Source organism: Aspergillus undulatus, assembly GCF_047715775.1.
Source record: "Aspergillus undulatus strain CBS 261.88 unplaced genomic scaffold BDV17scaffold_25, whole genome shotgun sequence".
NCBI classification, from domain to species: domain Eukaryota; kingdom Fungi; phylum Ascomycota; class Eurotiomycetes; order Eurotiales; family Aspergillaceae; genus Aspergillus; species Aspergillus undulatus.
In genome coordinates, this window is record NW_027396629.1 from 38,027 (window position 1) to 64,647 (window position 26,621).

General features: G+C 50.5%; 7 protein-coding genes across 7 annotated transcripts; 5 read left to right on the forward strand and 2 right to left on the reverse strand.

Moving 5' to 3' along the window:
- Window positions 1–25: 25 nt before the first annotated feature.
- BDV17DRAFT_263650 (DUF2457 domain-containing protein) lies at window positions 26–3,132 on the reverse strand. The gene has a single exon (XM_073757930.1). It carries the CDS (start codon window positions 2,630–2,632, stop codon window positions 455–457), a length of 2,178 nt encoding a protein of 725 aa, XP_073615356.1. The 5' UTR covers window positions 2,633–3,132; the 3' UTR covers window positions 26–454.
- A 2,013-nt stretch (window positions 3,133–5,145) lies between these two features.
- Window positions 5,146–5,658, forward strand: BDV17DRAFT_263666 (uncharacterized protein). The gene has a single exon (XM_073757931.1). The coding sequence runs from the start codon at window positions 5,199–5,201 to the stop codon at window positions 5,358–5,360; it is 162 nt and encodes a 53-aa protein (XP_073615357.1). The 5' UTR covers window positions 5,146–5,198; the 3' UTR covers window positions 5,361–5,658.
- A 1,112-nt stretch (window positions 5,659–6,770) lies between these two features.
- On the forward strand, window positions 6,771–7,649 carry BDV17DRAFT_91375 (uncharacterized protein). Its single transcript, XM_073765336.1, has one exon. The coding sequence runs from the start codon at window positions 7,027–7,029 to the stop codon at window positions 7,474–7,476; it is 450 nt and encodes a 149-aa protein (XP_073615358.1). The 5' UTR covers window positions 6,771–7,026; the 3' UTR covers window positions 7,477–7,649.
- Window positions 7,650–11,934: 4,285 nt separating this feature from the next.
- sha1 (putative calmodulin-binding protein Sha1) lies at window positions 11,935–15,453 on the reverse strand. Its single transcript, XM_073757932.1, has 2 exons — window positions 12,614–15,453; window positions 11,935–12,561 (listed from the first exon to the last, which is right to left on the reverse strand). Exons 1-2 carry the CDS (start codon window positions 15,216–15,218, stop codon window positions 12,164–12,166), a joined length of 3,003 nt encoding a protein of 1,000 aa, XP_073615359.1. The 5' UTR covers window positions 15,219–15,453; the 3' UTR covers window positions 11,935–12,163.
- A 1,090-nt stretch (window positions 15,454–16,543) lies between these two features.
- BDV17DRAFT_281878 (Mysoin-binding motif of peroxisomes-domain-containing protein) lies at window positions 16,544–20,306 on the forward strand (the record flags this gene model as incomplete). The annotated part of the gene is made up of 7 exons (XM_073760105.1): window positions 16,544–16,592; window positions 16,657–16,856; window positions 16,910–17,418; window positions 17,448–18,516; window positions 19,438–19,867; window positions 19,918–20,204; window positions 20,289–20,306. The coding sequence occupies 7 exons, from the start codon at window positions 16,544–16,546 to the stop codon at window positions 20,304–20,306; spliced, it is 2,562 nt and encodes an 853-aa protein (XP_073615360.1).
- A 123-nt stretch (window positions 20,307–20,429) lies between these two features.
- Window positions 20,430–21,171, forward strand: BDV17DRAFT_91453 (uncharacterized protein). The gene has a single exon (XM_073765337.1). It carries the CDS (start codon window positions 20,552–20,554, stop codon window positions 21,071–21,073), a length of 522 nt encoding a protein of 173 aa, XP_073615361.1. The 5' UTR covers window positions 20,430–20,551; the 3' UTR covers window positions 21,074–21,171.
- Window positions 21,172–23,982: 2,811 nt separating this feature from the next.
- BDV17DRAFT_291452 (SEC61-beta family protein) lies at window positions 23,983–26,463 on the forward strand (the record flags this gene model as incomplete). The annotated part of the gene is made up of 6 exons (XM_073762141.1): window positions 23,983–24,065; window positions 24,135–24,573; window positions 24,626–24,820; window positions 24,874–25,137; window positions 26,034–26,370; window positions 26,429–26,463. The coding sequence occupies 6 exons, from the start codon at window positions 23,983–23,985 to the stop codon at window positions 26,461–26,463; spliced, it is 1,353 nt and encodes a 450-aa protein (XP_073615362.1).
- Window positions 26,464–26,621: the final 158 nt, after the last annotated feature.

The following is a 26,621-nucleotide window of genomic DNA, read 5'->3' on the forward strand; positions in this document are numbered from 1 at the left end:
TATTGGATTCAATTTGATTTATTATTGGATTCAATTTGATTTATTATTGGATTCAATTTGATTTATTATTTTTTTGTCTTATCACACAGCTATGCACCCAGTCTACAGTCTCAATGCCAAAGCAAGGGGTATACTACTCCGTATGAACCGCCCTCATGCAAAAAAAGCCCATCAAGCTCCCAAAGACAAAAAAAAAAGTCGTACACTAAAAGCAGTAGGGTAAAAATGGAAAGAGCGGGCAAATATGTATAGAGAAAGAAGAGAAAGCAACCGCCCTGTAAATGCAGACACAAGTACCTTCCAAAGCCAAAAGAGGACAAGGACAGGAAAAAGAAAATGTAGTGAAAGACGTGGGACACGTTAATAGATGCAGGGGTGTCGGATACTCGTAACAAGAGATCCAAGTATATACAAGAATTGCGAATGATGATCCAACCGAGGAAAGGTGTATTGTTCAAACAGAAAGAACGAGTTGCGAGCTTTCGCCGACGCCAAAGGCTCTTGTCCTCTCAGCGACTTCAAGGCCGAGCTCCTTCATGCGTTCGGCACCTTTTCCAGGGATAGGACGCCGCTCAGCCTGCTCCTTGGCGGCTTTGCGGCAGTGTTGACGCCAGAACTTTTCTTTTCTCTTCTGGCGTTTCTTCTCCAAGCCCTCGACGATGTCGACGGGACCTCGGGTATGAATCTCACGAGTACGTGACGATTCGCGCTCGTGAGATTCCTGAATTGGGATAATGCCCGTCCAGCGGTGGGAGTCTTCCGTGGAGAAGAATGGGTTGGGCGTGCGAGGCAACGACTTTGTACGAGTAAGCGCGGGGCGCTGAACCAGCTCGCTGATGTTGAGGCCATGGCGTAGGACTGGGGCTCTAGTGACCGGGTTCTTCTTGTCCATCCCAGAAGACCTGAGCTTGAGAGGAGGCGGCGGCGAACGAAGACGTTTGGGTGATGCTTTACCGTGACGGCGAGGCGGTGGTGAGATCATTCGCTTTGGTGAAGGGTGAGGCGAAACCCTGCGGGATTGTTCCCCACCTGAGCGACCTCGTGGCCCTTCGTCAAGTAGTACAGAGTCTCTGACCTGCTCCTCATCCTCACCATCATCATCCTCGATGTCAGAAGTAGGGAAGCTCGGGTCAATGTCTTGAGGAATGACAACTTGCTTGGAAAGACGACGTTGCTCGACAAAGGATTTGTAGGCGGCCTCCAAGGGTCGGTCCTCATCCAATGTTCCACATACGAAATCGGTACTGTCCGGCAGGTCGGGAGTGCCAGGGCGCACTCTAGGGATCTTGATTGGCCGACCTTGGCTTTTTCCAGCAAGGGCTGGAGGCCATTTCGGACGCGCATGGTCATCAGTCATTGAGTCGAATGACATTGCCGAGTCCCTGCGGCTGAAGGTAAGCCGAGGCGGCTCGAGGGGACTGGTGGCAGCCGTCGTACTAGCAGGAGCCCAGAACTCGTATTCAGAGCCCTCATCGCTCTCGTCGGAGTCCGCAAAGCCGGCTTCGTTATCGGACTCGTTCCCATCATCCTCATCGGACGAGAAGTCGTGCATAGTAGAGTCATCGTCGGCAAGATCGGCATCATCGTCGTCTTCGTCGGAGGCCTCTTCTTCTGCCTCCTCGGCGAGCTTCCTGATGTCGTTCTCCTTCTTCATGCAGTCGTTCATGGTGATTTTCTCTTTGTAATCAGCGGATTCGTTAACCCATTCGGCATCCTCTTCAAAAGAGCTTCCGAACTCGTGGAATCGGGTCGCCTCGGAATCTTCAAACTTCCCCAAGCCTTTCGTCGGAACCCCTCGCTGAGGTTCCGGTGCCTTTACCTCCTGGGGCGCGGGCTTCTGTTCTTGGGGTACGATGATTGACGGTGGAGCCTTCTTCTCGGGAGATGCCTTGCGTGCGAAGGGAGCAGGAGATCCACGAGGGCGAGTCCGCAGGGAACATTCTCGAGTTGCAGATCGCTCTCGTTTGGTCTCGGGGTCCCTTGCAGGACATACGAAAGTGAGGGTTGTCTTGCGTTTGAGCACTCCTGGGGCCGGCTCGTTTGCTTTGGCAGCAGGTTCCGTTCGTGGCGTGGGGACCTGTGGTTTCTGGTCTTCGACCTTGCGTCCACATGCAAAGCTGATACACCTCTTGCGACCAAGGTTGGCTTCAATTGCAGACTCACCATTCCCAGCACCAGATTCCTTGCCGCTGTGGGTTGCCAATGGAGGCCGGCTCATCAATCGGGAGGGTAGTGGCGGACTCGAAGTGTGGGAAAGAGACGGGCTTGTTAGACCACCGTCACTGGTCAACTCAACAGTTGAGATGCCGCTGATATTGCCGTAGGGGTATGTTCGGTAGTAGGGGTCGTGGGAGGAGGTCGGTTCGGTAGGGCTGTGAACGGGGCTGCTCTTGAGAGCACGGGTCAGGAGGGATTCCTTCTGGTCGGTCGTCTTGCTAGGAGATTTAACATAGACAGCGCCGTCGTCTATGGCAGCGGGGGAGTCCAGGAATCGGTGATCAGGGGGCTCATCCATGTCTTCGGGCACGTCGTTTGTTTCGTCCGTTGGCTTGGACCGGTCTGAGGAGAGGAACATCTTCCACAGGTGGTGTACCGATGAAAAGGGTCGTTCACCGCGGAGGAAGTGAGGCATCGTTTCCGAGTTCGCGAATCGATCATCGAGAGGTGGGAAAGCAAGGTGAGAGGTGTGATCGTGTGCCGGGTGTTGGGTGGTAGAAGTCGTGACTCGACAGCGCGTATACGAGGCCGCAATGGAAGAGTGAAAGTATAACAGCTCTCAAGATCGATCAGTAGTAATCGATCGGAAGGTCTTCAGGAAGTGATGCCCGAGGGAGGACGGATGACTATAATATAAGAGGCATAGTGGGCGAGGTATAAGTGAAATATACAGTGAAAGACGTAGGCTGCAGAAGAGGCAGGGCGGATGGAGCCAAGAACAAATGGAATTCACGCCTTCTTCCAAGGGTGGCAGCTCCAGGAGCGCCAGAAGAAGACGCGCCTTGTGTAAGACTGGAGAAGCAGAGGGTGAGTTGGCAGGTGAAGAAGATCGGGTTCGATGGAGAGAGAGAGAAGGAATACAGAGAAGCAGATCGGAAAAAAGTAATAAGGGACAGCCAGGACGAGGGGTCGCGGGTTAGTGGTTGGTGGTGGTGTGGATATGCAAAGCTAATTTGAGAATTTATCTTTTTATTTTGTATTTTATTTTATTTTTTTTTTAAAAAAAAAAAAAAAAAAAAAAGAAATCCATTATTCCTGCTGGTTTTCAATGGTATGGTAAGATGGTCAGGACGTCGTATTGAGAGCCAGTGTATCAGTCGTGCTGATCGCCACCAAGAGCTCAAAGTCCCTGCTGGTAATAATGGTCACGCCTGGTATTGAATGACACCTCTGACGCTTGGTCCAATGGACAGCGCAGCCAGGGCCCACCTGTGCATGCATTTGCTTCAAGCGGTTCCTGGCACCTGCGGCTACCTGACGTTTGCCTCTTTCCAGAGAAGAGATACTTTGACCGTGAAACTGGGACAAAGCTGAATACGAACAAGAATTGCAAAGATGGCTTTGTGTGTGTGATGTTCTTCCAGGAATCAGGTCCTTTCAGCGCCGTTTCAGCCGCCTGGCAAGGCTGGTTCTGACCAAATCACCAGTGTGCTACCGGAAATCTCGTTACTATGAGGGATTTTGGAGGTCAAGACTGGCACTTCCTCGGCGCTCTTCCTGCTTGACAGTCTATCCCAACAGGGAAACACTTCTCGACGGCCCTATCTTAGGCCAGCGTGAGGCTGATTCTTTGCTTGCTGTTCGCGATGGAGAGGTTCCTAGAATGTAGCTGTTTGTAGAGGTTGTATCTGATGTCAAATAACATAATAGTAGGAAGCCGAAGCGAATGTTACACAGATCTAAGCTTACAGAAAAAAAGAAAAACTCAGACGAAGCATCTCCGCGCATGAACCCTTCTGCCAAACAGAAGAGCTAGGGTCTGACTTTTGCCCCCGCGGCGAAAAGTCGAGAAGGCGGCACGAGCTGCTGCCATGAGCCATCCTCATCATCCGTGCGTCGGCGTCCCCATACTAAGGGCGCCCTAACCCGCCCAGCACTGCACGTAATTACATTACCACCGCACGGCATCCAGATCCGACTGGAGGGACAACCCTGCTCCGGCACGCCTCCTGAACTTCTCATCCCGAGTTCTTCTTAGTAGTGTTCTTCAATACTTATCATATAGGGTACATTTGTTCTCGTCAATGGCTGCTGCAACAGTTACAATATTACAGCTTACAGGTGGCAATTGCAAGACGAGACTACCACTGGGAACGAGATCGTGGAGCGAAGTGTGCCTGGGACAGCGTGGTTGTATAGTGGTAACTGGTTGGGGAGCTTCCCCTCCCGTCTCCATCATCGATTCCAGCAACCAGTATTCACCAGCAACCGGTAACCAGTAATCAGTATTGATTCAAGTTCTGCATCTCCAAAACGAAGCTCAGAGTCTGGCGCTCTGCGCGCTTCACCATCTCAGGCCCCTCCCCGAGATTAAGCACAGCTCTCGTCTTCTCTCTAGACTTTGTACTATGGCTTACTATACCCAAATAAGAAGGCTTGGTATTGGCTGTCCCCAGTCTTGCTTGTTCCGGAAGGACCACCCTTGCACACTAAGCTTCTTCCGGCAGGCCTCTGACGTCGCGGCGATACCGAGCTCGTCCGCTGTAATCTAATCTGTGTCTAATTTCTTGCTCGATGGGCTTTGAGCCGTGGGCCATGCTTGAGGTGCATCAATTATGCAGATGGTTCCTGATATTAGCAAAAGGACTGCTGCTACCGTGTCTCACTTCATGACGCCGTCGAGTTACTGAAACAGATCGCGGCGTCGCGCCAATACCACCTAACACGGCTCGCTAGCGATGGGACCAACCGCACACTTGGGAGATCCATGGACCAGCGCTCGCACTTCATTTCGACTTCTTGAGAGAACACGAGTTGGGATATGGTTACCTTGATCTATCTACTACCACTTCGTCAATGCCGGATGCAGTCGAAGCTGATTCCAAGCATCTTAATGGCGAAGCTTCGCCGCAGCAACGCCCAAGATAGCACTGCAGCACACCGTGGTTTCTGACCGGCAACCCCAAAGAAGCAAGAACATCCCCCACAATGCACGCGCCGGGAAATAAGCAAACAGGTGCGCCATCTGGTGAGATGCCCCGATGATCCGTCAACGCATCTCGCAGGAAGCGGGGTGTCGCCAACCAGCAGGCTGGCAACTGACTGGCAGCAGCAAACTCACCGACAGCTTCTTGTGTCTCGGATCGGTGAATCCTGGACAAGCTTCTCGAAGTTCAGGGATCCCCCCACTATATTCGCACTAGAAGCGATCTTATTCGATCAGGCGATTTGCTGTTTGATACTTCCAAGCAATCAGCATTCGGTTGCTAATATCAAGCATTCAGCCGGTTGGGATTAGAAGATTCGGTTACGAAGCTCCTGCAGCCTCGAAACACGCTCGAGCGATACGAGCACGAGGCATGAATGGATGCTCCAAGCATCAAGCTCTCTGTCTTGCGGTAAGCAGCTTAGTTTCGCCTACGACTGCCCTGGTAGACTCTAGTCAGACACTCGGAATATATCTCTGTCCAATTTTGCTCCGCTACCCTTGGGTACTTCGCTTATTCGTATCTAACATCGGGCAGGCATCTACTGCCATCGACGTTCCAAACTAGACACTCCCCGCACGCTTGTTACCACGTACAAGATTGCAAGTTGTACAATATGCTATGCTATGCATGAGGCGTTCGCACGTTGCCGAAAAAGCAAGAGGTCAGCCATGTGGCCTGAGGTTAGATGACACGACGCTTTCGACTTTCGAGGTACAATTATTCCTCCGTGATTGCCTTGCAGTATGATGGAACCAGGCATCTCCGAAACCACTATTTGTCACTGCGATATTGCCTAACGCGGCCGGGCAACGTATGCCATCAAGACAAGACTCCTATCGCAGCTACCCTTCCCGTCCAAAGACGGGGCGAGTGCATAAAGCCAACACTACGGTGCGTAGTGTGGAGGTTATGAATTGTCACTCCGACTCACTCGAGGAGGGGCTCTCGGCTAAATTTGGAGACAACCAAGATGTTTACATACCATAACGCGGTTGACCTCGAATCATGAGCGAACTTATCAATCTCTCCATAGCTTTCTTCAAACTGATCGTCTACCGTTGACAACAAGCGTACAAGAACCCCATGAAAATCCATGCAGATGATCCAAGTCTATCTCAAGTGACTTGAAGTGATGGTGTATATTCTGTCTCTAATTGGCTGATGGGTTTCATACTAACGGATCGAATTTGTATGAGGCATTTTGGAGGCAGGTCCCCACAGTGCACGGGACATCGTTTGTTTCTCTTGGACTTGCGCCGGTCTCTTGTTTGGCTGCAGGATCGTCCTAATGCGGTAAATCTGCTACTCCGCGCACTATCTACTGTCTCTGGAACAATGGAAACCTCGATACCTTGAGCTACTTGCATCCCGCTGGTTTCTCTGATCCGTGCACCCGGGGTTGCTCAAAGGACAAAGCAATGAGCAAAGGAACAACAGTTCAAGGAAGCTCTACCCCCTTATTATCGGATCAGATTGTCAAAATTATACAATCGAGTAGCTGAACCAAAGTATAAACATATTCGTTGACGGAAATCAGCTCGGTTCCCAACTTGACGAGCTTTAGTGAGAATACGCGCGGTTGCCGCTCAGCATATGCATCTTCGTTTCACCAGAAGAACGATCGAAGAAACAGCTTGATCACAACCCCGATGACACTCGAACTGTGCCTATGTATTCAGAATACCATACACGATACAGTCCGTCACAAAACGCGGAGAAATCTGGCTGCTATAACTTATCTGCTGTGTAACAGAGCCGAATTGTCCAAAGCGTCCTGATCCTTGCTCTACGCCATTCTTGTCTGATTTATGCTTATGGAATAAGAGTACAGAGACGACATAAGGAATTCCGCCCCGGCCTATACAATCAGAATTATTGGATGGCACATTCTCCAGGATTTACCCCACGGTCTCCCTTGAGTCCGTTCACGCCGTCCGAACATGCGCGCTCACTACTTAGTATTTTGAGCGAATCTAGGAATGTGCTAGACAGCTCCAGACCGCCGGAGTTACACCATCGTGTCGCTGCTGGAATGCTGGGAGAGTTTTGCACAGATACGGTTGATCTCATGATCGACAGCACACAACTCAGGGGGTCGATCAAATACAGCCAAGAACTCCGCCAAGGTGTGCCAAGGGTAATCGGCATGCACAAGCTGGCAAGCAGACCTCGGCGCCTAATTGGAGTGCTCTTATTGAAGTCATATCGCTTTCAAAGCATGGTGGTTCACCTACTGCCCCTTGCTCCCAGTTCGAAACAAACATTGTGTTTCATGCCACAACAACGCTTGGCAACGCCCTGGGGAAGGAAGGAGAATCTCGGCACCTGATTGAGTATGCGTCCTTGTTTGTACAACGGAGCATCCGTCTTGTGCCAAGAAGGTGGAATGCAATATCGGCGGCTGTGAGGATGAAGATTGCGACTGCAACTGTGACGACGACCGCTACTGATGAAGTTACGATCATGCTGATGTCAACATTGAAGTGAGTGAGATACTCCGGGCCAGCACAGGACGTCCGCTCAAACCCCCCCCCCCCCCCAACCCCCTTGACTGCCTACGGAGTAATGGTTTCAGCGCATTCCTCCATCCTCCCTACTCCTTGCCTGTTCAATGTTACCCAGTCCTCAGTGCACGAACTATGCCAAGATCAACGCCAAGAGCCATTTCAAATTCCTCACTGACACGGAGTTTCACGGATCCCGTCCAAAAACTGGCATGAGGCGTCAAGAGGCGAACTTGGCAACTGATACTCTGTAGACGAGCATGAGTCGGGTTTCTCGGAGTCCTGAAGAGGAATGAGGGCGCCCTTGTCGACGCCGCCGGCGGCAGATCGCCGTCGATCATCTGCCCAATGATGCATAAACAGTCTTGGCGATAGTGAGTTCGCTCCAAAGTCGACGCTGACCCGGAATCTTGCGGTGGCTTTGCTCAGAAGCACGAGTACTGATGCTAATAAAAAGAAAACAACAATGACACCGTCATGACCGGACCCAGCGGGTCCGGACCGGACTCCAGAAATACGCTGGCCCATTGTTCTTTCAATCCAGACTGATCAGTAATCTTCACAGAGAGTCTTTAGAGCCCAGATTCAATTAGTCAGTCAACGGCACTTTATTCTGGGGTCTCATCCCTTCCGATGACACTTCCCCGTGGGACGAATCTTTGCATCCATACACAGTAACATATTTTTGTCACGCCAGCCAAGTCCCAAAGAGCATACCTTTGCGCTCTCCAAGAGTCTCAAGTCAGACGGTGATCGACGTGGCTGTTCGCAATCCTCTCTTGGCCTCCTCTGCCAATTCGACCAAGCCACTCGCCATACGCTGCGCTCTCCGAATTCTTGGTGTTGTAACAGCTCCCGTTTGAAGGCATCAGGATTCACGACAATAAGACTCACTAATGAGGAGGATTGTCAACTAGGCGCTAGGCGGAACTATGCCAAGCTTCCACAATTACCGCCTTAGATGATCTTCACACCCCCTGTCGGTGACTGTTGGACTGTCCAGTCCCACGGGGTATTCTTATCGGTCCTATCTTTTGCTCACTAATGCGTTGACTAACCGGCAGATGACAGAAGCAAACATTATGACGAACGGATGGTCGTGGCATATCGACGGCCTAGACTCAGACTGAGACAGAGACTCGGACTCGGACTCGGACTCGCTGCGAGGGGAGTCCGAAAGTAGCAGACGAGGCATGACCACATCATTTGCTCTTCAACTCGTACATAGAGGAATACTTTACATGAGGGATTTTCAGTGCCTCGATTTCTGCTTCTGCTCGCTCCTTTGCAGTGGAGCGTTACATAGAGCAGCCAGCATTCCCCGCGAAAACTAGGTCAGGGGGTACCTTTTATCGCTGCACTCGTACGACCTCCAATATCATAATGCTATGTCCCATGCCCTTAACTCAGGATCGTAGACGGATCGATAACGACGTTCCCCGTGTATACCGCTCTATTGGGTCTCATGACCAGACGGCTGGAACTCCGGGCCCTGTCTAGACGTTGACTAATGAACAGCGATATATACATGGATTCATTCATCCCTGTTACTGAGGTAAGTGTCCTCGCTGTTACTACTTGTCCTTGTCCCAATAACTAATTGAAGTCGAATACTAACGTTTGATACTGCAAAACAGTAAGCACACACAGTCCATCCAATGGCAGAGCTTCTCGTGCTGACAGCACAGATGGACGAAACAATGTCAAACATCCTGAGACCCAGTGAGAATCAAGGTTAGCCGGGTACCTGGCACAGTGACGACGACTCCTCCACTGCCCAACCAGACCAACAGCATTCAATCGATCAAGGCGGAATCACTCATCGCTGATTCGTGCAATACGCTGCAAGCACCAAACGGCATTGAAACAAGAGCCTGAATGGCACAGAGTATAAGCACACCTCATCTTCTGTTGAGCAAATTCATCTTATCTGCATCTCCTTCTAACGCATCCAGGAATCTATACCAATCGGAAATTACCTTATATCTGCTCATCTCAGGATGACGGGATTGCATCACATCATTCCGCAACGCAACGAAATAAACCCTGTCGACGTTCCTGGAACGGACTCTGCGCACTAAACGGGTTATACCCAGGGGCCCCAATATGTCGTATGTCATGTCATACCTAGCCTCGCTCGATACTCGCGCCGCACCGGGGTCCGACTGGTTGACCCGGAGCCAATGTTGACGGCATCAGACACGGACAGCGGACTGATTTACTGTTTATTTACCAGGTCTATCCGAGCAGCCGAGGCATGTGCGAAATATGACTTTCGGAAGACATAGGAGTGCCCTATTATCTAGTTTCGGCGAGAAATAGCACGAAAACTCCAGGGGGTTGCGGTATACTCTGTACTCGATTGACGAATTCGAGTCGGTTGTCTGTTAAGCTGCTTCCACGGAGTGCGGCAGGGGTATACATACAGAAAAGCCCTCATCTTTTCATGAACGGAAAGGAAATCGGGACAAGCATCCACATTGCGAAGTGGCTTGCTGATTGCTTGCTCGTCTAATACTACTACTCCGTACACTGTATAGAGTAAACAAAACAATGACACAGTCGAGGACTCAAACTAGCTTACTTACGGAACCCGGCCCTGGTTCGGATGATACTCTGGCAATGAGAGTTGACACTTACCCTATCATAATACCCTTCAATATAGATCGTGGAGACGGACGCCCGACGATGACGGCATCCATCTCAGCCTTGCTCTGCCAGTGCTCCAGCCTCCAACTCCAGTCGAGAGAATCAATGAGATTGTACGGAAATCCAAGGATTCCACAGTCAAGCCGTCTGACCCGCCTTGACAGATGTCATATAGGGCATTAAGGTCGTACTGTAGCCTCACCGCTACACTAATTATTATTCAAATCATTTCTAATGTTGACAAACAAACAGGTGGAAGTCAACTCACCGTACAAATGAGTCAGTGAGCGATGACATCATATCTTTCTACCCAACCCTACCCGACACTCCATCGATTCGCATCACAATACAGCAACCCGATCCGTCCAGTCGAGCTTGGTTTCTTCTGAATCTATTCCTGATCCTCCCGTGAACTGCCGACATATCCTGAATTCTGAATTCTGAATTCTGTACATTGTTGTCAACTTGTTACTTACATACAGCTCGTATCGCTTACCCTGTCGGTACTAGCAGGCACCAACTTTACAGCGACCAAGCCTTGCTGAACTACCCCAAATGACCGTGGCAATGCACTTAATACAGAGGAATGCAAGTCCCTGCTGCTGCTGCTAGGCATCTACAATCTACTGTAATCTAAATATACACTCCAATGAACAGATCCAATCCAGCGCTTGCGTAGCCAAGGCTAGGACCAAGACCGAGGCTAAGGGTTTCGTACGTACATACTCGCTTGCATCAGGCCTGGCACCGGCCGGTCTCCAAATCGATAGACCGAATGGAATTGACCTCTAACGCTTCTATCTAGGCTATGGAGTGCGGTACCCTGCCTATCAGGTCTAAGAGTAGCCAATATTCTGTCGCGTTCGTGCTTAGGGGTGTGAGGCTGGAATCTTGGCCTGGGTTGAGTGCTTATTTATGATTGTAGTTGATCTACTACTCTATTTAGAAATGAGATACTGGTGCTCAATCTACTCATCGTGCATACGTTATGCGGATACCTAGAATCCTTCTGGCACAGATATCTTCAACTAAACTAGGCCACTGTATGTTTTAGCGACTCAGTACCAGATAGATGTTGCTTATTGGGAGACTATCTTGCGTGATACTAGACTGAAAATACTGAGATTGAATGGTCCCTGGGAGCCGGAGGTTGGCGCATTGCATCGATTCAGGGGTAATTGTCTCTGTATGGACCCCCTAGGTACCAGGCCATTTCCAACCAGCGAAGTCGATCTGTGAACTATACAGGGTCTGAATCCAGAAACATGGCGTGGCTGGATTAGGACGACTCAGGGCTCAGGGTTCAGGCTTGCGTAGATGGCTACGTGCGATGTTGATGCGTGGACTGGATACGTGGGTAGACCACTCTGTAGACGCGTCTTCGTCTGGACCTTGGAAATGAGACTGTCGGGTGCGATGGGATGAAATGGGATAGGATCCTGCTCTGTTTCCAAGGCGAAAGGTGCTTAGAATCCATGGATGATGTCTCATCTCCAGTACCTGGACGACGTGGAGGAAGAGGGATGTAACCACCTCAGATTGATCTCATCGAAATCTAGCATCCTGCTATTTATAGATCACAGACGGACGGATGGAAGGAAGAGATCATTGCTGTCATTCGCCCAGGGATTGTTTCAGAATATGCAGGGTGCCTAGATGGATGAGCTAGACTGGAGACTAGAATAACATAGGGAAAATCCGAAAGAAAGTATGGCTGTAAAAAAAAATAGGCCAAGCGAGGGTCCACAGGCTATGCAAAGAAACAGATACCCAGGCCGACCCAATGCAATCCAAAGATAACCATAATCACCGCAAACCTGGAAAATGGGAAAAGAGAGAAAGACAGACGCGTGATCAGGGTGCCTAGCGCAGCGGAACCTTGACGGATTTCCTGGCAGGTATCCTTAATTTGGAGGTGGTCCTCGTCATCGTCTTCGTCTTTGTCGACGCAATAGTAGTCCTCCTCTTTCGAGTCTTCCTGGCTCTATTCGCCCTCCACCAATGCACAATAACGCCCTTCGCCCAGAGAATGCGGTCCCTGGTCTGCACGACAGCAGCACACTGCCTCGCAACATCCCTAGCCATGGTTCGTTTCATCTCCATGCGTTGGTCGAGAATGGCTCGCCATGCCTTCTGGAGCACCGTCGCTGCACGGACACGTTTTGTGCCTGAGAGAAGGCGCGAACAAAGGAAGGCGAGGGCTCCAGTTGTGGAGGAGTCATCGAAAATATTCGGTTTGGAACTGGGGGACACGATTTTGACTAGTGGTGGTTAGTTCTGGCTGTGACTGGGCTGACAGTTGTTGTAACTTACTGAACTGTGCACTGCATCCCAGGGCTCGCAGACGGTCCTCGAGGGAGGTCTTGCTTCCAACGGATATTGAGTCCTGGGTAGATGGTAGGATGTAGCTTTCGTATTCATCTAGAATGCATTCGTAGAATTGCCCACTTGCTAGGTTCGTTGTGAGATTCTCGGGATGCGCGCCTCTCAACAAGGCAACAATAGTTGCCCATTCCTTGAGCAGCACAGCGGGCTCATAATTGTCGCTAATCTCGCTTGCCGTGTAAAGGGCAGATTCTTGAGAGATAGCAGCTCTCTTTCGCAACTGATCGAGCTCCTTTCTCAAGTCCTTCATGTCGACCAGTCCACTGAGACCCCAGTAGCTGAAAAGACCCCATAAAAGTGCGATAGTCTTTTCACGATGGCCGTCAACTATTTCTGCGGCGCGGACAGGAGTGACAAGCTGCTGGCCCTCTTTTGTGGAGGCTAGTGCATCTAAAGCGGTTTTCACGTTAAACACCTTCACTGCGCGACCCAGGCAAGGGAACTTGAGGCTAGCGGAAAGTGGCCACTGGCTATCATCCGAACTCGCAGACGACGTTCCAAATGTTGTATAAGGAGCATCTTTCAGTGCAGGCGTGGAAGGATAAAGGAGCAACTCCACAATCCTTGTCAGTCTCACCCCATCTCTCAGGTCGACAGCGAGATTGGTGATCTCGTACTCATACTCTTCAAGCGGATGCTGCTCATAAGTCAATTGTACATCAAGCTGGGCAACGGCTTTGCCGACGTCTCCGCAAGAGGGCAGCAAAAACCGGCCCAGTGCCTGAAGAACTGCGGCAGACGACTTGTATGGCGAGGAGGTGAGAAATAAAGAGCGGATAGAATACGTCTTCAATGATTTCCTGGCCTCGTCCAAAAGAATCACTATCAAGATGCTGCGAAGGACGGTTCTGCGGTACGCATCCGGCAATACATCATGGTTCGCCCCTGGCTCGCTCTCTTGATCCATATCCTGGTTTTGTATCAGGAATGCGTCCAGTGTTTTTGCAAGCCTTTTTGTTAATGCCTTCTTCTGAATGGAGGGGTCAGTCGCTGATGTTTTAAGGCTGCTCGAACTTGTCTTGTTGGGAGGTATCATCCTGCCGATGACTGCCTCCAGTGCTGCTCTCAAAGCATTCGGCTCGTAAGTCTGAAGCCAGATATCGATAAATTTCCTCTTCATTCCCAGGTCTTGCCGGAGTTGACTATTCTTCCGGTGAACGTCTTGAGGTATAGACAATGTACCATACAATAGCGAAGCCTGGAGCCGTTTATGAAGAGTTGTGAAAAACTGGCCCTGGTAGAGCTGGAGGAGGTCATGTCGAAGCGTGGCAGGGTCGTTAACAGCACTGCTGTTTGTTTGGCCGAATAGTCCATTGATCAATTGGGTCAAGATCACTTCCTGATGGGGAAGCCAGTTGCCATCGTACATTGCAGGATTCGTGATTTTCTCGGAAACTAGTGGGTACTCGCGGTTGAGGTCCCTCAAGCTTCTCCCGCTGGTAGAGCTCATTCCTGACCTTGAAGTCCTCGCAAAACTTGACACGGTAGAAGCCTTCATCGCTTGGTTGCGAGGGCGAGAATTCAACGACTGTCCCCGGCCAGTAGGGGACACTGACTTCTTGAGCGTGGGTTGACTGTCGACCCTCTTCACAGGTTTATTGACCGTTCTCGCCGCAATAGGCTTGGTAACGTCAACACGAGCAAGAGTGTTTCCACTCAGCTTTGACAAGCTCAATCCGGGATTCGTAGGCTTGTTTGACAGTGCCTTTTCCTTGATGTCGACAAGGGTCATGCCCGGGGGTATATTCTCCTTGCCTCCATTCTTGCCGGGTACATCAACTTTGTTGCAAGTCTCTTGAGCAATCTTCGAGCTGGGCTGTAACGGAACACGACCAGGAGATGATGCAGCTGTTTTCTTCGCTTGTCGCTTCCTCGCAATCCGAGCTTCGAGACTGCCGACCTCGGTATCTCCCGAAGTATAGTTGTCCGGGTTAGACTTGAGGGGGCTGAAGAGTCCCATAAACACGCTGGCCATGGTTGTGTCTTCTGGGGGTAAGTAGACCGTGTCGCGTCGTACATCCTTCTTCAATGCTTCTCTGGCTAGAGCCTCATCGCCCTCTCCACTAATTCGCTTCAAAAGGTCGTTGTTCCTCTGCGCAACCGGCCTCGTGCTCCTTTTCGTAGGTTCGATCTTGTCCCGCTGCTGGGAATGTTTAAGCGGACTGGGAGCAAAGCTGACTCGGGGACGAAATCTTTGTGCTGGCTGCGCGAGCAAGGACGTCTTGTGGGAGGTTGAAATGGCGGGCTTGATATCTCTCTTAGGTCGAACGGATGATTGTGCAGGCTGTTCATTGCCGCTGTGAATGGTGAAAGAAGTAGTTCTTTTCACCCTTCGCTTAGGCTTGGCTGCAGTCAGCATGGGAGCTTTAATCTCGGTTGTGAAGTCGATGTTCCTGGTGTCATCGTAATCTCCGGTGCTGTCGTCCCACAGGCTGTCGAATGGGTCGCTCCCGCTGCCGCTTTCGTTGCTGGTTCTCGACCCTCTCGATCGGCGTGGGCATGGCGTTTCAACTTCCTGTAGTATGCCGGACATATTCTAAACCTTCAGCACAAGTAAAGTGTTGCCGCTCTGGTAATTCAGCGGGATTCCAAGACGGAGCAAACTGGGCGGCCAACAAGGGAAGCGATCCGAACACTGGGTTGTAATGTCTGCAGTGAAAGCTAGAGTATAAAATCTAGTAACAGACTAAAGAAGTCAAGAGGAAAGCTGGAGGATTTAGCCTGCTACTCCAGTCAGGCATATCTGTGTCTCGTGAAGCAGAGCAGAGTAGAAGGACGTGATGTTGATGCTGGTTGCCGGCGCAACGGCTTCTGGCCTGAGGCACCGATATCGCCTCACTGTCGGAGTCAAGCACCAAGGCCCGCCATGAGGTCTATGTATAGCACGTATCAGGGCGATCATCATGCTTTTTTATGCTGTTCATTGATCAAGAGCCATATGCCGTAGTCTATTCTGTACATCGAGGTCGCCTCACTCAACGCCATGGCACGCACGGAGTGTGCTATTTTCAAGCTCTGCTTGATGCGACTGGCCGCAGTTTCGCGTTAAGCTGTCCCAAGGTCTGGGCCCTTGCTGGTCGAAGCAAGGAGAGACCAAGCTGCTGTCAGTTTCAAGCTGAAACGAACGTTGAGCCCTGTTCCGAGGGAAATCCCGTCACGAACACCTGGGATCAGACTGCATGGCGGTTGGAGCCTCGGTCCACCGCGGAGGGGACCATATCACGAGAGACGGTCATCAACATCATAGGCAGTCTTCATATGACTGTTCAAATGTTCTGTCTCTTCTACTGCATGAATCTAGAAACAGGAAAGACTTCCACTCTGCATAGATTAACAGTGGGGCGAGTCATCCATTTACTGCAGTAGCTCCGCCGTTCAAACGACTCTGGTTTCTCCCACTCCGATTCGACCGTCGCTCTCTCCTTCTCCCTTTCCCCAGATAGTCTGCGCCGCCAGCCGGCCATCCTCATCCTCAACGTGGCTCTCTTCTCCATATCAACTCCGTACAGACTTCTCGTCTTGCGTATTCAACTATTCACTGGTTAGACAGTCCGGACGCTCTGCTTCGCTTGGATACTGTCTTCATCTCCGCCTTGCCGAACCCCCTCACGCAGTCGACTTCCTTTAATTTCGACAAACGCTCCTTATCGGCAGTCAGCAGCGTACTCTTCGGGAGTTCAAAGAGATGGCCCTGAGCTAGTACGCTCGTTCTGATCCTCGCTTTTCACCTTCTACAACGATCTCTCCTTATTACGTACCCATCCGCTCCGGCACCGCCCGCTGATCTCACGCGGACCTGCTCCAAGGCCGCAACCGCACCCTTTCACTGTCCACGAACATACGGAATGAGCACAAGTCATGGAAGCCTTGGTTTATGAGAATTCGCCTTTGGCTGAGTATCTTCGAGGTTAGTTCGGTGATCCCCGCCATTGGCAGGACGAAGGATAATCTGACTTCGGGGGCTATTTCAGGAGAAGGTGAGTACAATCCGGACTGGCCAGTCAATGAACCCGACAATCGAGACGAGTTATCCGACTCAACCGCTGCCGACTTCGCTCCTCGGGGCGCATCGAAGTTCCAGACCCGAATACGGAACAAATTACCGAAACCCCTGAACCTCAAGGCCTCGCGCCAGACGGCTGCCTTGGGTCGGCTGTACGATGTCTGCTCAGTATGTCTATGGGCTAATATTCCGCTCTCTAGACTATGCTAATGATGAAATAGTCTGTCTTGAATTCGCGACTTGGTCGGAATGACAATGAGAGGTTCCTGGAACAATTTGGATATGTGATTGTTGCGTCGCAATTATTGAACGAACATAACGCCCCGTCCTACACCTCTGCTACCGATGTATTATCCAATACGGCTCCAGCAGATCTGCCTACGTTATCTACAACGTTCGGTCTCCAAGGCGCGTTCGTGACAGCCTCGACCTCTTTCTCGATTGCTTGGTTATTACACTGGAGCCGGCCTCGGACAGGAGCGGGCATCAATCCTCGAAAAGTCGGTGTTCTGTTAGTGTTGGTTCCGGTACTTGGAGTATTGTTCTACGCTTTTGCGAGGCGTCAGTGGCTCAAATACCTACGACATCAAGCCGTCGACTCGGCTGTACACTTGATCGGCAATGCTCAGGGGTTCGACTCCGCAGCTTCGGCGTCCGTGGTCTTCATACAGGAGGTAGAATTAGTCTCGAGGGGCTACAGAATGCAAGTTTCCCCACAGGCATATAACCCGTAAGACCATCGTGCTAATTTACTTACAGAAGCACGCCGCTACCTCCAATCAGTAGACTAGAGGACCAGACCCAGATTCGGCGATGTTTGAGGCTCCGTCGAACCGTTTCCGAATGCTTCTACTCTATGCTAGAGCAATATATACAAGCGCAGCATGCTCTGCAACCGCTGTCAGACAGCGCCAATCTCGCCAAATATTATGATATCTATGACGTTTCGTCAGAAGATCTCCAGGAAGTTGAAGCAGCGTTTGCGGATCGAGAAACAGAAGACCAGTTCTCACTTCGCGGCCTTCGAACTCTCTTTGGCAGGCTATATCTTGTCAGAAAAAGCATTCTTTGTTGTCTTTTGGCTCTCGGGGCTGACGGTGGCGGTTCCGACATTGCCAGGTGGAGCACCGCGGTCGAACAAATGCGCAACCTAACAACGGTGACCGGCGACAGTATGCAAAGAATGACTGGTATCCTGAACGAAGAAGATCGTACTGCCGAAGCCATTCCTCCCTCGCCACTTCCAACAGCTTCTCCGAGCAAAGAGCGCCTGCGTGCTCAGTATCGAAAGCTGAATTCTCTTTCCCAAGGAATTCGTGCCCTTCACGCGAAGATGCACATTCTTAAGGAAGTATCTACCAACGACTTGGATCACACGGACACCAGCGAGCTTGAAGCGTCACTTCTATCTCAATATGAATCCATTGGAACCGACATCAGAGGTTTACTGCAGGAATGGGAAGCCGGCAAATCCAGCCTCATGAATAGCCTGGATAGGGAATCCAACGCTTCTCGCTCATGGCCGCCAAGCACGCTTTTTCCTACATCACCTACACCCAGTTTAGGGGGCACTACTGCGGTGGAAGGTAGCCCATCCGATGCTCTGAGAGCTTTGAACGGCGAGAGCAGGCCTGTATCTGGCACCGCCTACAACTTTGACGATGCGGAAGAGATCTTCGAGGCCGTTGCTCTTCCAGCGCGAAAGAACAAGAGGCAGTCCTTAACCCGCGAAGAGCGTATCGCGCGGGTTAAAGAAGATCGCGCTAAACAAGCCGCTGCACGAGACCGCGTGGACGCCAATACTCATATGCTGAAAGAGCTCGAGATGGTGATCAAGCAGAGACCCAAAACCATGCACTCAAAACGGGTCACGAGTCTCTAATGCAAACCCCGATACCACCTTCAGCAGGACCCCTGTATATTTCCCTTGACTACACATATCTTGTCTCAGAACTTTTCCGTCGCTCAGTCCCGTCGTGCGATTGATACCCGGACCGTATAGAATTGGCTGGAGCATGGCGTTATGGTTTCCTATCATTTTGTCTCTCTTTTTACCGTTACCCGCGTTTATCCGGGTCGGACACCCCGATTTCTCTTTCTGTAAAGTATCTTGTCCAGTGTTGTTTGCTGGCGTTCTTTTCCAGGGCAGGTTACCCATGACGGATTCAAAACATTTCTTTGCTGTAATGATAGCAGTATATATAATATCAATACAATAGTCATGATGCTCAATTGATCGTAAAACTACTTGACGCAGGAAGAGTCCTGTGTAGATGCAACTGAGGCTGGACACGAGAACCCTCGGGCTAGGCTCAAAGGGGTCAAATTAACACGACGCGTGAGCCTTACACGACCCACCAGAACGCGAGCGTCTCTGGCCTCGACATTTCTCCCCTCCAGCTCTTTCGCAACTCAATTCTCTTCCCATATCACATATTATTTGTGAGTCTCCAAGCTTTCACTATCTTTCTATACGCACCTAACCAGTCTCTCTGTTACCAGAACTCTTCAAATCCCACTTCCTCATCTCAAATCACACACTCTCTCTTCCTTCACCGCACCCTCACTCAACACCACATAGCTCATCAAGAGTGAGTAGCTGGCGTCCACTAGCTATTTCAATCCCAATTAACCAGAAGAACAGTGTTGGAAGCTCGCCTCGAACAAGCTAGTCTCCTCAAGCGCGTACGTTCCTCCGCTATCCCACAATGACCCAGTCCGATCCCCCACTCACGCCTCTTGACTCTAGGTCGTCGACGCCATCAAAGATCTCGTGCAATACTGTAACTTCGACTGCAATGACTCCGGAATCGCCCTCCAGGCCATGGACAACTCCCACGTTGCCCTCGTCTCCATGCTCCTCAAGGCCGAGGGTTTCTCTCCCTACCGCTGCGACCGCAACATCCCCATCGGTATCGACCTGGTCTCCCTGACCAAAGTCCTGCGGGCCGCTCAAAACGAAGATATTCTCACCCTCAAGGCAGACGATTCTCCCGATGTCGTTAACCTCATGTTCGAGAGCGCGGAGACTGATAGACTCAGCGAGTACGATATCAAGTTGATGGACATTGACCAGGAGCACTTGGCTATCCCGGAGACGGAGTACGCTGCTACGGTGGAGATGCCCTCAGCAGAGTTCCAGCGGATTTGCAGGGATCTGAACGCTCTCTCTGAATCAGGTTTGCTCCCAACAAACCACTAGCATGAACGCAGCTAAACCCCTCCGCAGTCGTAATCGAAGCCACAAAAGAAGGCGTCAAGTTCTCCTGCCAGGGCGACATCGGCAGCGGCTCCGTCACGATCCGCCAACACACGAGCGTCGACAAGCCCGAGCAGAACGTTTCCATTGTCCTCAGCGAACCCGTCGCCCTCACATTCTCCCTCAAGTATCTCGTCAACTTCTGCAAGGCCACCAACCTCTCCAGCACGGTCTCCCTCAGCCTCTCCCAGGAGGTTCCCCTGCTCGTCGAATACGGCCTTGGAAGCGGCCACTTGCGGTTCTACCTCGCTCCTAAGGTGAGTACCCGTGCCTACTCTCTAATAACGGGAGATTATACATGTGTGGAATGTGTATTAATGGATTTTCTTTTTTTTTTCTAGATTGGGGATGAGGAATAAGCGGCGCGGCTCGGGCGACGGTGGTGGATATACGCAGGACCGGTTATGATCACGAAAGGGACGCATGCATGCATTGGAGATGGAGGTGGGGGCGATGAGCACGCACACCTCTTTCTTCCTGTCGACTTATTGTTGTTTTTCTTTAATCTACGAAAATACTCCTGTATGTTGACACAGGTATCCTGAGGTTAAGGGTACTAGTAGACGTCTTTACTATTATATCCATTTTAGATATCAAGCGATTGATGCTATTACGCTTTACTTGGTTACAGTCCACCTTCAATCAGGCTCTTCAATGTCGAAAAAGACTTCCGGGTTTATATTCGAATTCATCTGGTATTATGGGTACGTACTGTTCAGCATACTTATACGATCCCCTCCGTAACAAGCAAGCCCAATATAGCCCACACGATAACCCACTCCCGTCTTCCTCAAACCCCAAACAACCCCTAAGGGACACAAGCCCCAGACCCCAACATATTAGCAAGGCCAAAACCAATCCACTCTTCCCAGTCAGGTCAATCAAAACTCACCTAAGAAAAAAGGTGAAGCGCCATCCCCCCGGAATAATCGGAATCGAATTATACCAGCACCCCGACCATAAAAGGAAATGGGCGCAGAGCATGCCGCGTATTGCACTAAAGTGTCGTGCCCATCAACAAAAATGGATGAAGCACACACAATCTTCGCAACGACTCTCCCATGGGGAAACCAAGGTGTGGCCTTGCCCCGATGTTTCTGATGCCAATTGCAGATGTGCTGAATAAATCAGATCAAATCACATGAGACCCTTGCGGGTAGTACCGGCCTCTTTCCTGACCCCAGGAAAAAAGGCGGGTTCGTGAAGTGAAGATTACTCCGAATTTCTCATTTGCGGGTATCAAACGCATGATAGGTGCATCATGGTTCGGACGGGACGGTGAGTCTCGTCGTGTGTAGCAAAGAAACGCGGCATTGGGGGGATGGCGCTTGAAGAGAGAAAGGAAGAGAGGAAAGCTTTTTTTGAGGTTTTGTTTTTTGAGTCACGATGGATGCTTACCGCCTTCTGTTCTTGTTTGTCTGTGGGTGTGCGGGCTTGGGAAAGTCACGTGCCTATAGTCCAGGGTGCTTCGTTTTGTCTCCTGCTTAACTAGCCATATCTTCCCTCAGGGTCTGTTTTTAACGTAATGTTCATGGGTGGGCTTGGTTTGCTGCGATAATACTACTCCGCACAGTACTTGAGCACCGCGCAGAGCTCAGCATGTCTGAGGGTAAGATTGCATGCAGGGCCCAACTTCCGCGGGGCGAAGCAGTTGCCGGCAGCCACATGGCTCGCCTAGATGTTGAGCTCAGGAAGTTGACAACATCACTTGGCAGGTGACATGCAGTCGTGGAGGTCCAGCATGGGATTGGCGATAGACGCATGCTGTATGCTGTGTCACTCGCAGGTAACTATGGGGTATGCCGTTATGGATTTAACATGAAGAACCCCCGACAAAGGAAGGCCAGTCTTTACAAAGCGCCATCTTTATGGAACAGCGTTGCATAGCCTGCTCCTGTTCCCATTTGCCTACCTGCATTGCTGTTCATCGCCGCCTCGATACTGCATCAAGCCCCCCAATTCACCATATCCAGCCCAACCGGACTACTTACCAAGCCGTCATCCCCCCATCAACCTTGAGTGGCTCAATTCAATTCTCCTGCCAATGCGACCGAGCGTTTATATATCTCGGCAGTCGGGCGAAATCTGTTGCAGTCTGCAATTTGCACGCGCGATCACAACTAAACGTACGGGACATTTTCAGCGATCTCAAAAGATCGCACTGGGATAAGTGACCTCATAACGAAGAGTAACCACGGAGTAGATAGCATTGACAATTTGACCCTTGATGATGCTCATGACGGCTTTGCGCAGTCAAGCCACTTCCCGTAGCCTCGCTCGGCCAAAAAGTGGCTTGCAAAGTGGCTTTCGTGTCTCAGGCACTGCCACACTCCACAGCATCCGAGACGAGCTTTAATGAGGATTATCAGGCACGGTCTAGAATCATGCCAGCCTTACCAGATGGCGATTCCTTGCTTCCATTCCATGATTCCAGTACTGCAGCCTCGTAATTTTTTGTTGACTCAAGACTAGTCCGATTGATGCGTTTACCCAATAGTCCACTCGAATTGCACAATACTAAGGGATCGAGATGATGGAGAATATCTAGGCCTCGAAGACTAGGAGAACTGAATGACGGAATGACCCGTCTGTATGCAGCGGATTCGCAGCCGTAATGATATTATATAGGGTTAATATGCAGGCTGGCCTTGCGTTACAGTCAATAAATATCGAGCCTCTGCAGGGACGTGCCTGAACGCCTAAAAATAGCCAACAACTTGGTAATCCGACAAACACGGTTCAAGATCATCAAAACAATCAACGTGGAAGACAGAGCACATCCACGTTGATTTCGAGCGCTGATCTGATTTGTTTCGGCTCTAGCCTCTAGGCCGAAGAAGATATGATTAATGACAAACTTGGGCTAAGGAGTCCACTCACGAGAACGAGTACGGTAGCATGGGGAACGGTGTTTATAAGAAACATTGGAAGTTCTGTGTTATACAAATGCAAGCCGTGTCAGGGACGGCACAACAATAGCATATTTTTAGCCAAATAACGGGATAATTTAATGAAATTGAACTGGGGGGAGCAGTCAAATAGTTTGGAGGAAAGAGGAAAGGGCACCGTTAGCTGTCAGGGCCACTGGTATCTGGCAGTCTGGACTCTGGACCGCGTAAAGGTGTGCCTGGGAGGCCCACCGGATCCTCTCCTTAAAAGTGCGGTTCTCACAGCCCAGCAACTTCTGCTGGCTGGAAATTACCGGACTCTTCCGCTGTTTCGCGTCCCCAAGTTTTGGTTCCTTTGATTATCTTCGTTTTTGTCCACTTTTTTCTTCTCTTTCTCAGTCCCAGCCTTACTTCCGTGTCGACTCGGTCGATCTTCTTCATTCTTTCTAACACGCCGGTGCTACTCTCGTTTTTATCGTCGCTCGCTTTCATCATTCAGATATCAGCCCTACTGGTTTTCAGTATTTTCACCAGTGCCTGCAGCTCAGCCCTCGACCTCTCCTTACGATCGATGTGAGCCTCCCCGCCCAACAAAAAGGCGTTTCACAGGCGGCTTGGCAACCACCAGCATTTTCGTGAGGAGATCAAAGCCATCCATCGTCTTCCAGCGTTCTTCTGCGACCGGGCTCTCTCTCTTCAGCCCCTCTCATCCTCCGTCCTTCGGTCGACCGCAGGAGGATTTTTGGGGATTATATGATCGCTGAGGGAGTTCGTCCTCGGTGCCGACGGTACTTTGGAGATCTGACCTTTTGAGACCTTCAACGGCTGTCGGAAAGCGAGACAGTGTCTGGCTTGCCGTGGGACAACAGGGCCCGACCGTCTAAAACACCTCCTCCTGACCTTCACGAAAATTCGCTTCCGGTCTGCTTACCGCCGCAAAGGGTGGTAAACCGCCATATTGTATCCACAGCACGAACCTCCGGAGGACTCTAGCTCCGTCACGGAGCAAATTGTCAAGATTTATTCTCACACATCGAGAGCTTCTCTCCTAGGAGGGTCCTTCGATCCAGCATTTAGACGAGATCAAGGTGGTTTTCGCGGAAGAGAAGGATACGCAAATGTATCCCCAAACCCGCCACGAAAAAAGATGTACAAACCAAATTCCTTGTGGACGTGGTCTTTCGCCATCGTCACATTCATCCAAACAATCATAACTCTCGCCCTGGAATGGTATGGCGTCCGTCGATGCAGACAGTTTTCCTTTGGTTCTGGCGGCTAACGCTCAGGTCGATTCTGCAGCTACGTTTTCGCGAATTTCCAGATTCAACTCACCCCCGCTGCCGAACTCATTCCCTCAACCAAAACGGTCCCTACTTTCTTGGCGTTATACAGTTTCGGATTCATCTACGAACTGGTCCTCGTGTACGATGCCCTGCGGCTTAAAAACACCATTCAAGTCATTGGTCTCTGTGTGTGCAACATCGGGCTTTTGATTTATGGAGCCGTCCAAGTTCAGCAAGTCAAGGAAGCCGTGGACATTTTGACCGTCAACGATGGTGTTAGTGCCGACATTTGGGGCGAGACACAACCCTTCTTGATTATTATTCCGATCATCGTGGCTTGTGGTACGCTGTTGATGATGATTATTGCCTGGAAGCTTTATGATGAATTTGCATGGTCCATCTACAAGCATATCAGCGCTGATCTGCGTATGAAGCGCCGTTATCTAACATATCAGGTTTGTTAATCGAATTCTTCGCTTATTGAGCGGAACACTGATGTCTCCACAGATTTACATCGCGCTGCTCAAATTCGATTTGTTCTTCTTCCTTGGTTTTACGGTTCAATTCCTTGTCATTGTCACAAACAAGGAGGATATTGAGTTCTCCCTCACCATTGCCGCCATACCAGTTACAATCTTGATTCTCCTCGCGGCGGCGTTCTTCGTGCGGCGTGAGAGCTCAGTTGGAATGATTGCTATTATTGTATGTCCTTTGTCCATGAAACCATCAGTATGTGTTCACTAACAACGTGATAGCTTCTTTACTTTGCAGCTATGGCGTATTTCCTATTCAAATTGGTCCGGATGTACCAACCAGCGACTGAGAACGAATATATGGTTGCTCGGCGATCTCTTACATTCTTCGCCGTCATTACTCTGATCTTGATTGTGGTGACCATCATCATTGCTTGCATTTGCATGCACAATTTCCACAAGGGATTGAAGCCTCACATCAACAAGAAAAAGAATGGCAAGAATGCGGAGAAGAACACTATTGAGTTGTCCAACGTTGCCGGCCAGGTGCCCACCCGAATGATGATTGATTGAAGAACGACAACCGATTTTCGAAAGGGGGCCTTTCACTGGGGCAATCCTTATATGCCGCCTAATTGGCAAAGCCTCGGCCTACACATTCAACTTGCACATTCAGTTAGGGCGTCTTTCGAATATTTACTTTATGATACCTTTTCTTACATTGTTCTGGGGTTTATTACGACTGCTTATCATCTATACAGTCCGGATTGCTTCTATTTATTACTCGATCTTGTCCATATGTCAGTTAAAGTACCCATAGCGTTTGCTTGATGAACATCTCTATGCTCGGATATCAGCTACTTACCCTTATGTCAAAATTATTATGACTATACATATTTTTCGAACTGGTCAGATACTAGTAGACTATTCATTAGTTTACTGTATTCACACAAACTGTAACATCGTAACGATTAGTCGAATCCACGAATTTGATTAAATTCATGAACTTGGACTTGGACCCCTATGATTTGCTTGAGAGGCGAGCTGGCAAAAGGCGTACTGTAATTATTTAATATGAACAGTTTGGAGTGTTGTGGTTGGCTGATGAAGCCGGGGGACTGAAATATGACAGGACGTTACGATACCAGCGACCTGGAAGTGATCGTGTCCTTTCGATAACTCCTGACCTCACCTCACTACTTGAAACTCCAACTCTTCCCCTCTCCACGACTCCCTCTATACTCTCTCAACGCAATTGTCTTCCGCTTTTCAATATTGTGTCTGTAATCTCTCACGACTTTCGCTCTTTCCATCTCTCACAATGGTGGGTGACCCTTTTTGCCGATCCTCAAAGCAGCTTCATATCTCGGAGCGATTCCATCCACCATCCGCCTCGATGGCCTCTGATCCAGTCGATGATGCTAACCTTACTTCCCGATTAGTCTTCTCCTCGCGCTGCTTCCCCATTGACGTCCGGTGCTGAGTCCGGCCCCGACTCAAAGTCCACCGGCGCCGCCTCCGCCGTCTCCTCCGTCAACCGCCCTTCTTCTCCTACGCCCCCTGGTGGTCCCCGGGCTGCTCTGCGTCGCCGCGCGGCCGCCGACCATAAGGAGCAGCTTCGCAATGCCCGCCCTAGCTCGACCCGGTCCGCCGGCGCCGGCGGCTCCTCCAGCACCATGCTCAAGCTGTACACGGATGAGAGCCCCGGTCTGAGGGTCGACCCTGTCGTTGTCCTGGTTCTTTCTCTGGGCTTCATCTTCTCCGTTGTTGGTCTGCATGGTATGTACACATTATACTGAGGGTTGATGGAATTGAAGGCTAACGGATGCTCGTCCAGTCATTGCCAAGATCACTCGCAAATTCTCCTCGTAAAGCGCAGAATCTTGATCAACCTATCGCACGCTTTCGCCGTCTCCCCGAGTCGATTGAGCTTTATGGATAAGGGGCAATCATCTGAGCAGTATGATCTCGCCGCGAAGACCGTGATTGCTCGATGAAGTCCCGGATGTCCTTCAGCGCGTCGGTGACCG

Excerpts from the sequence above, each read along its gene's own strand:
- BDV17DRAFT_263650 (XM_073757930.1), bottom strand. The coding sequence starts at position 2,632 with ATGCCTCACTTCCTCCGCGGTGAACGACCCTTTTCATCGGTACACCAC.
- BDV17DRAFT_263666 (XM_073757931.1), top strand. The coding sequence starts at position 5,199 with ATGATCCGTCAACGCATCTCGCAGGAAGCGGGGTGTCGCCAACCAGCA.
- BDV17DRAFT_91453 (XM_073765337.1), top strand. The coding sequence starts at position 20,552 with ATGCTATTACGCTTTACTTGGTTACAGTCCACCTTCAATCAGGCTCTT.
- BDV17DRAFT_91375 (XM_073765336.1), top strand. The coding sequence starts at position 7,027 with ATGGCACATTCTCCAGGATTTACCCCACGGTCTCCCTTGAGTCCGTTC.
- sha1 (XM_073757932.1), bottom strand. The coding sequence starts at position 15,218 with ATGTCCGGCATACTACAGGAAGTTGAAACGCCATGCCCACGCCGATCG. Across the intron at positions 12,562-12,613 it reads GGGATGCAGTGCACAGTTCA|TCAAAATCGTGTCCCCCAGT; the intron begins GTAAGTTACAAC and ends AACCACCACTAG.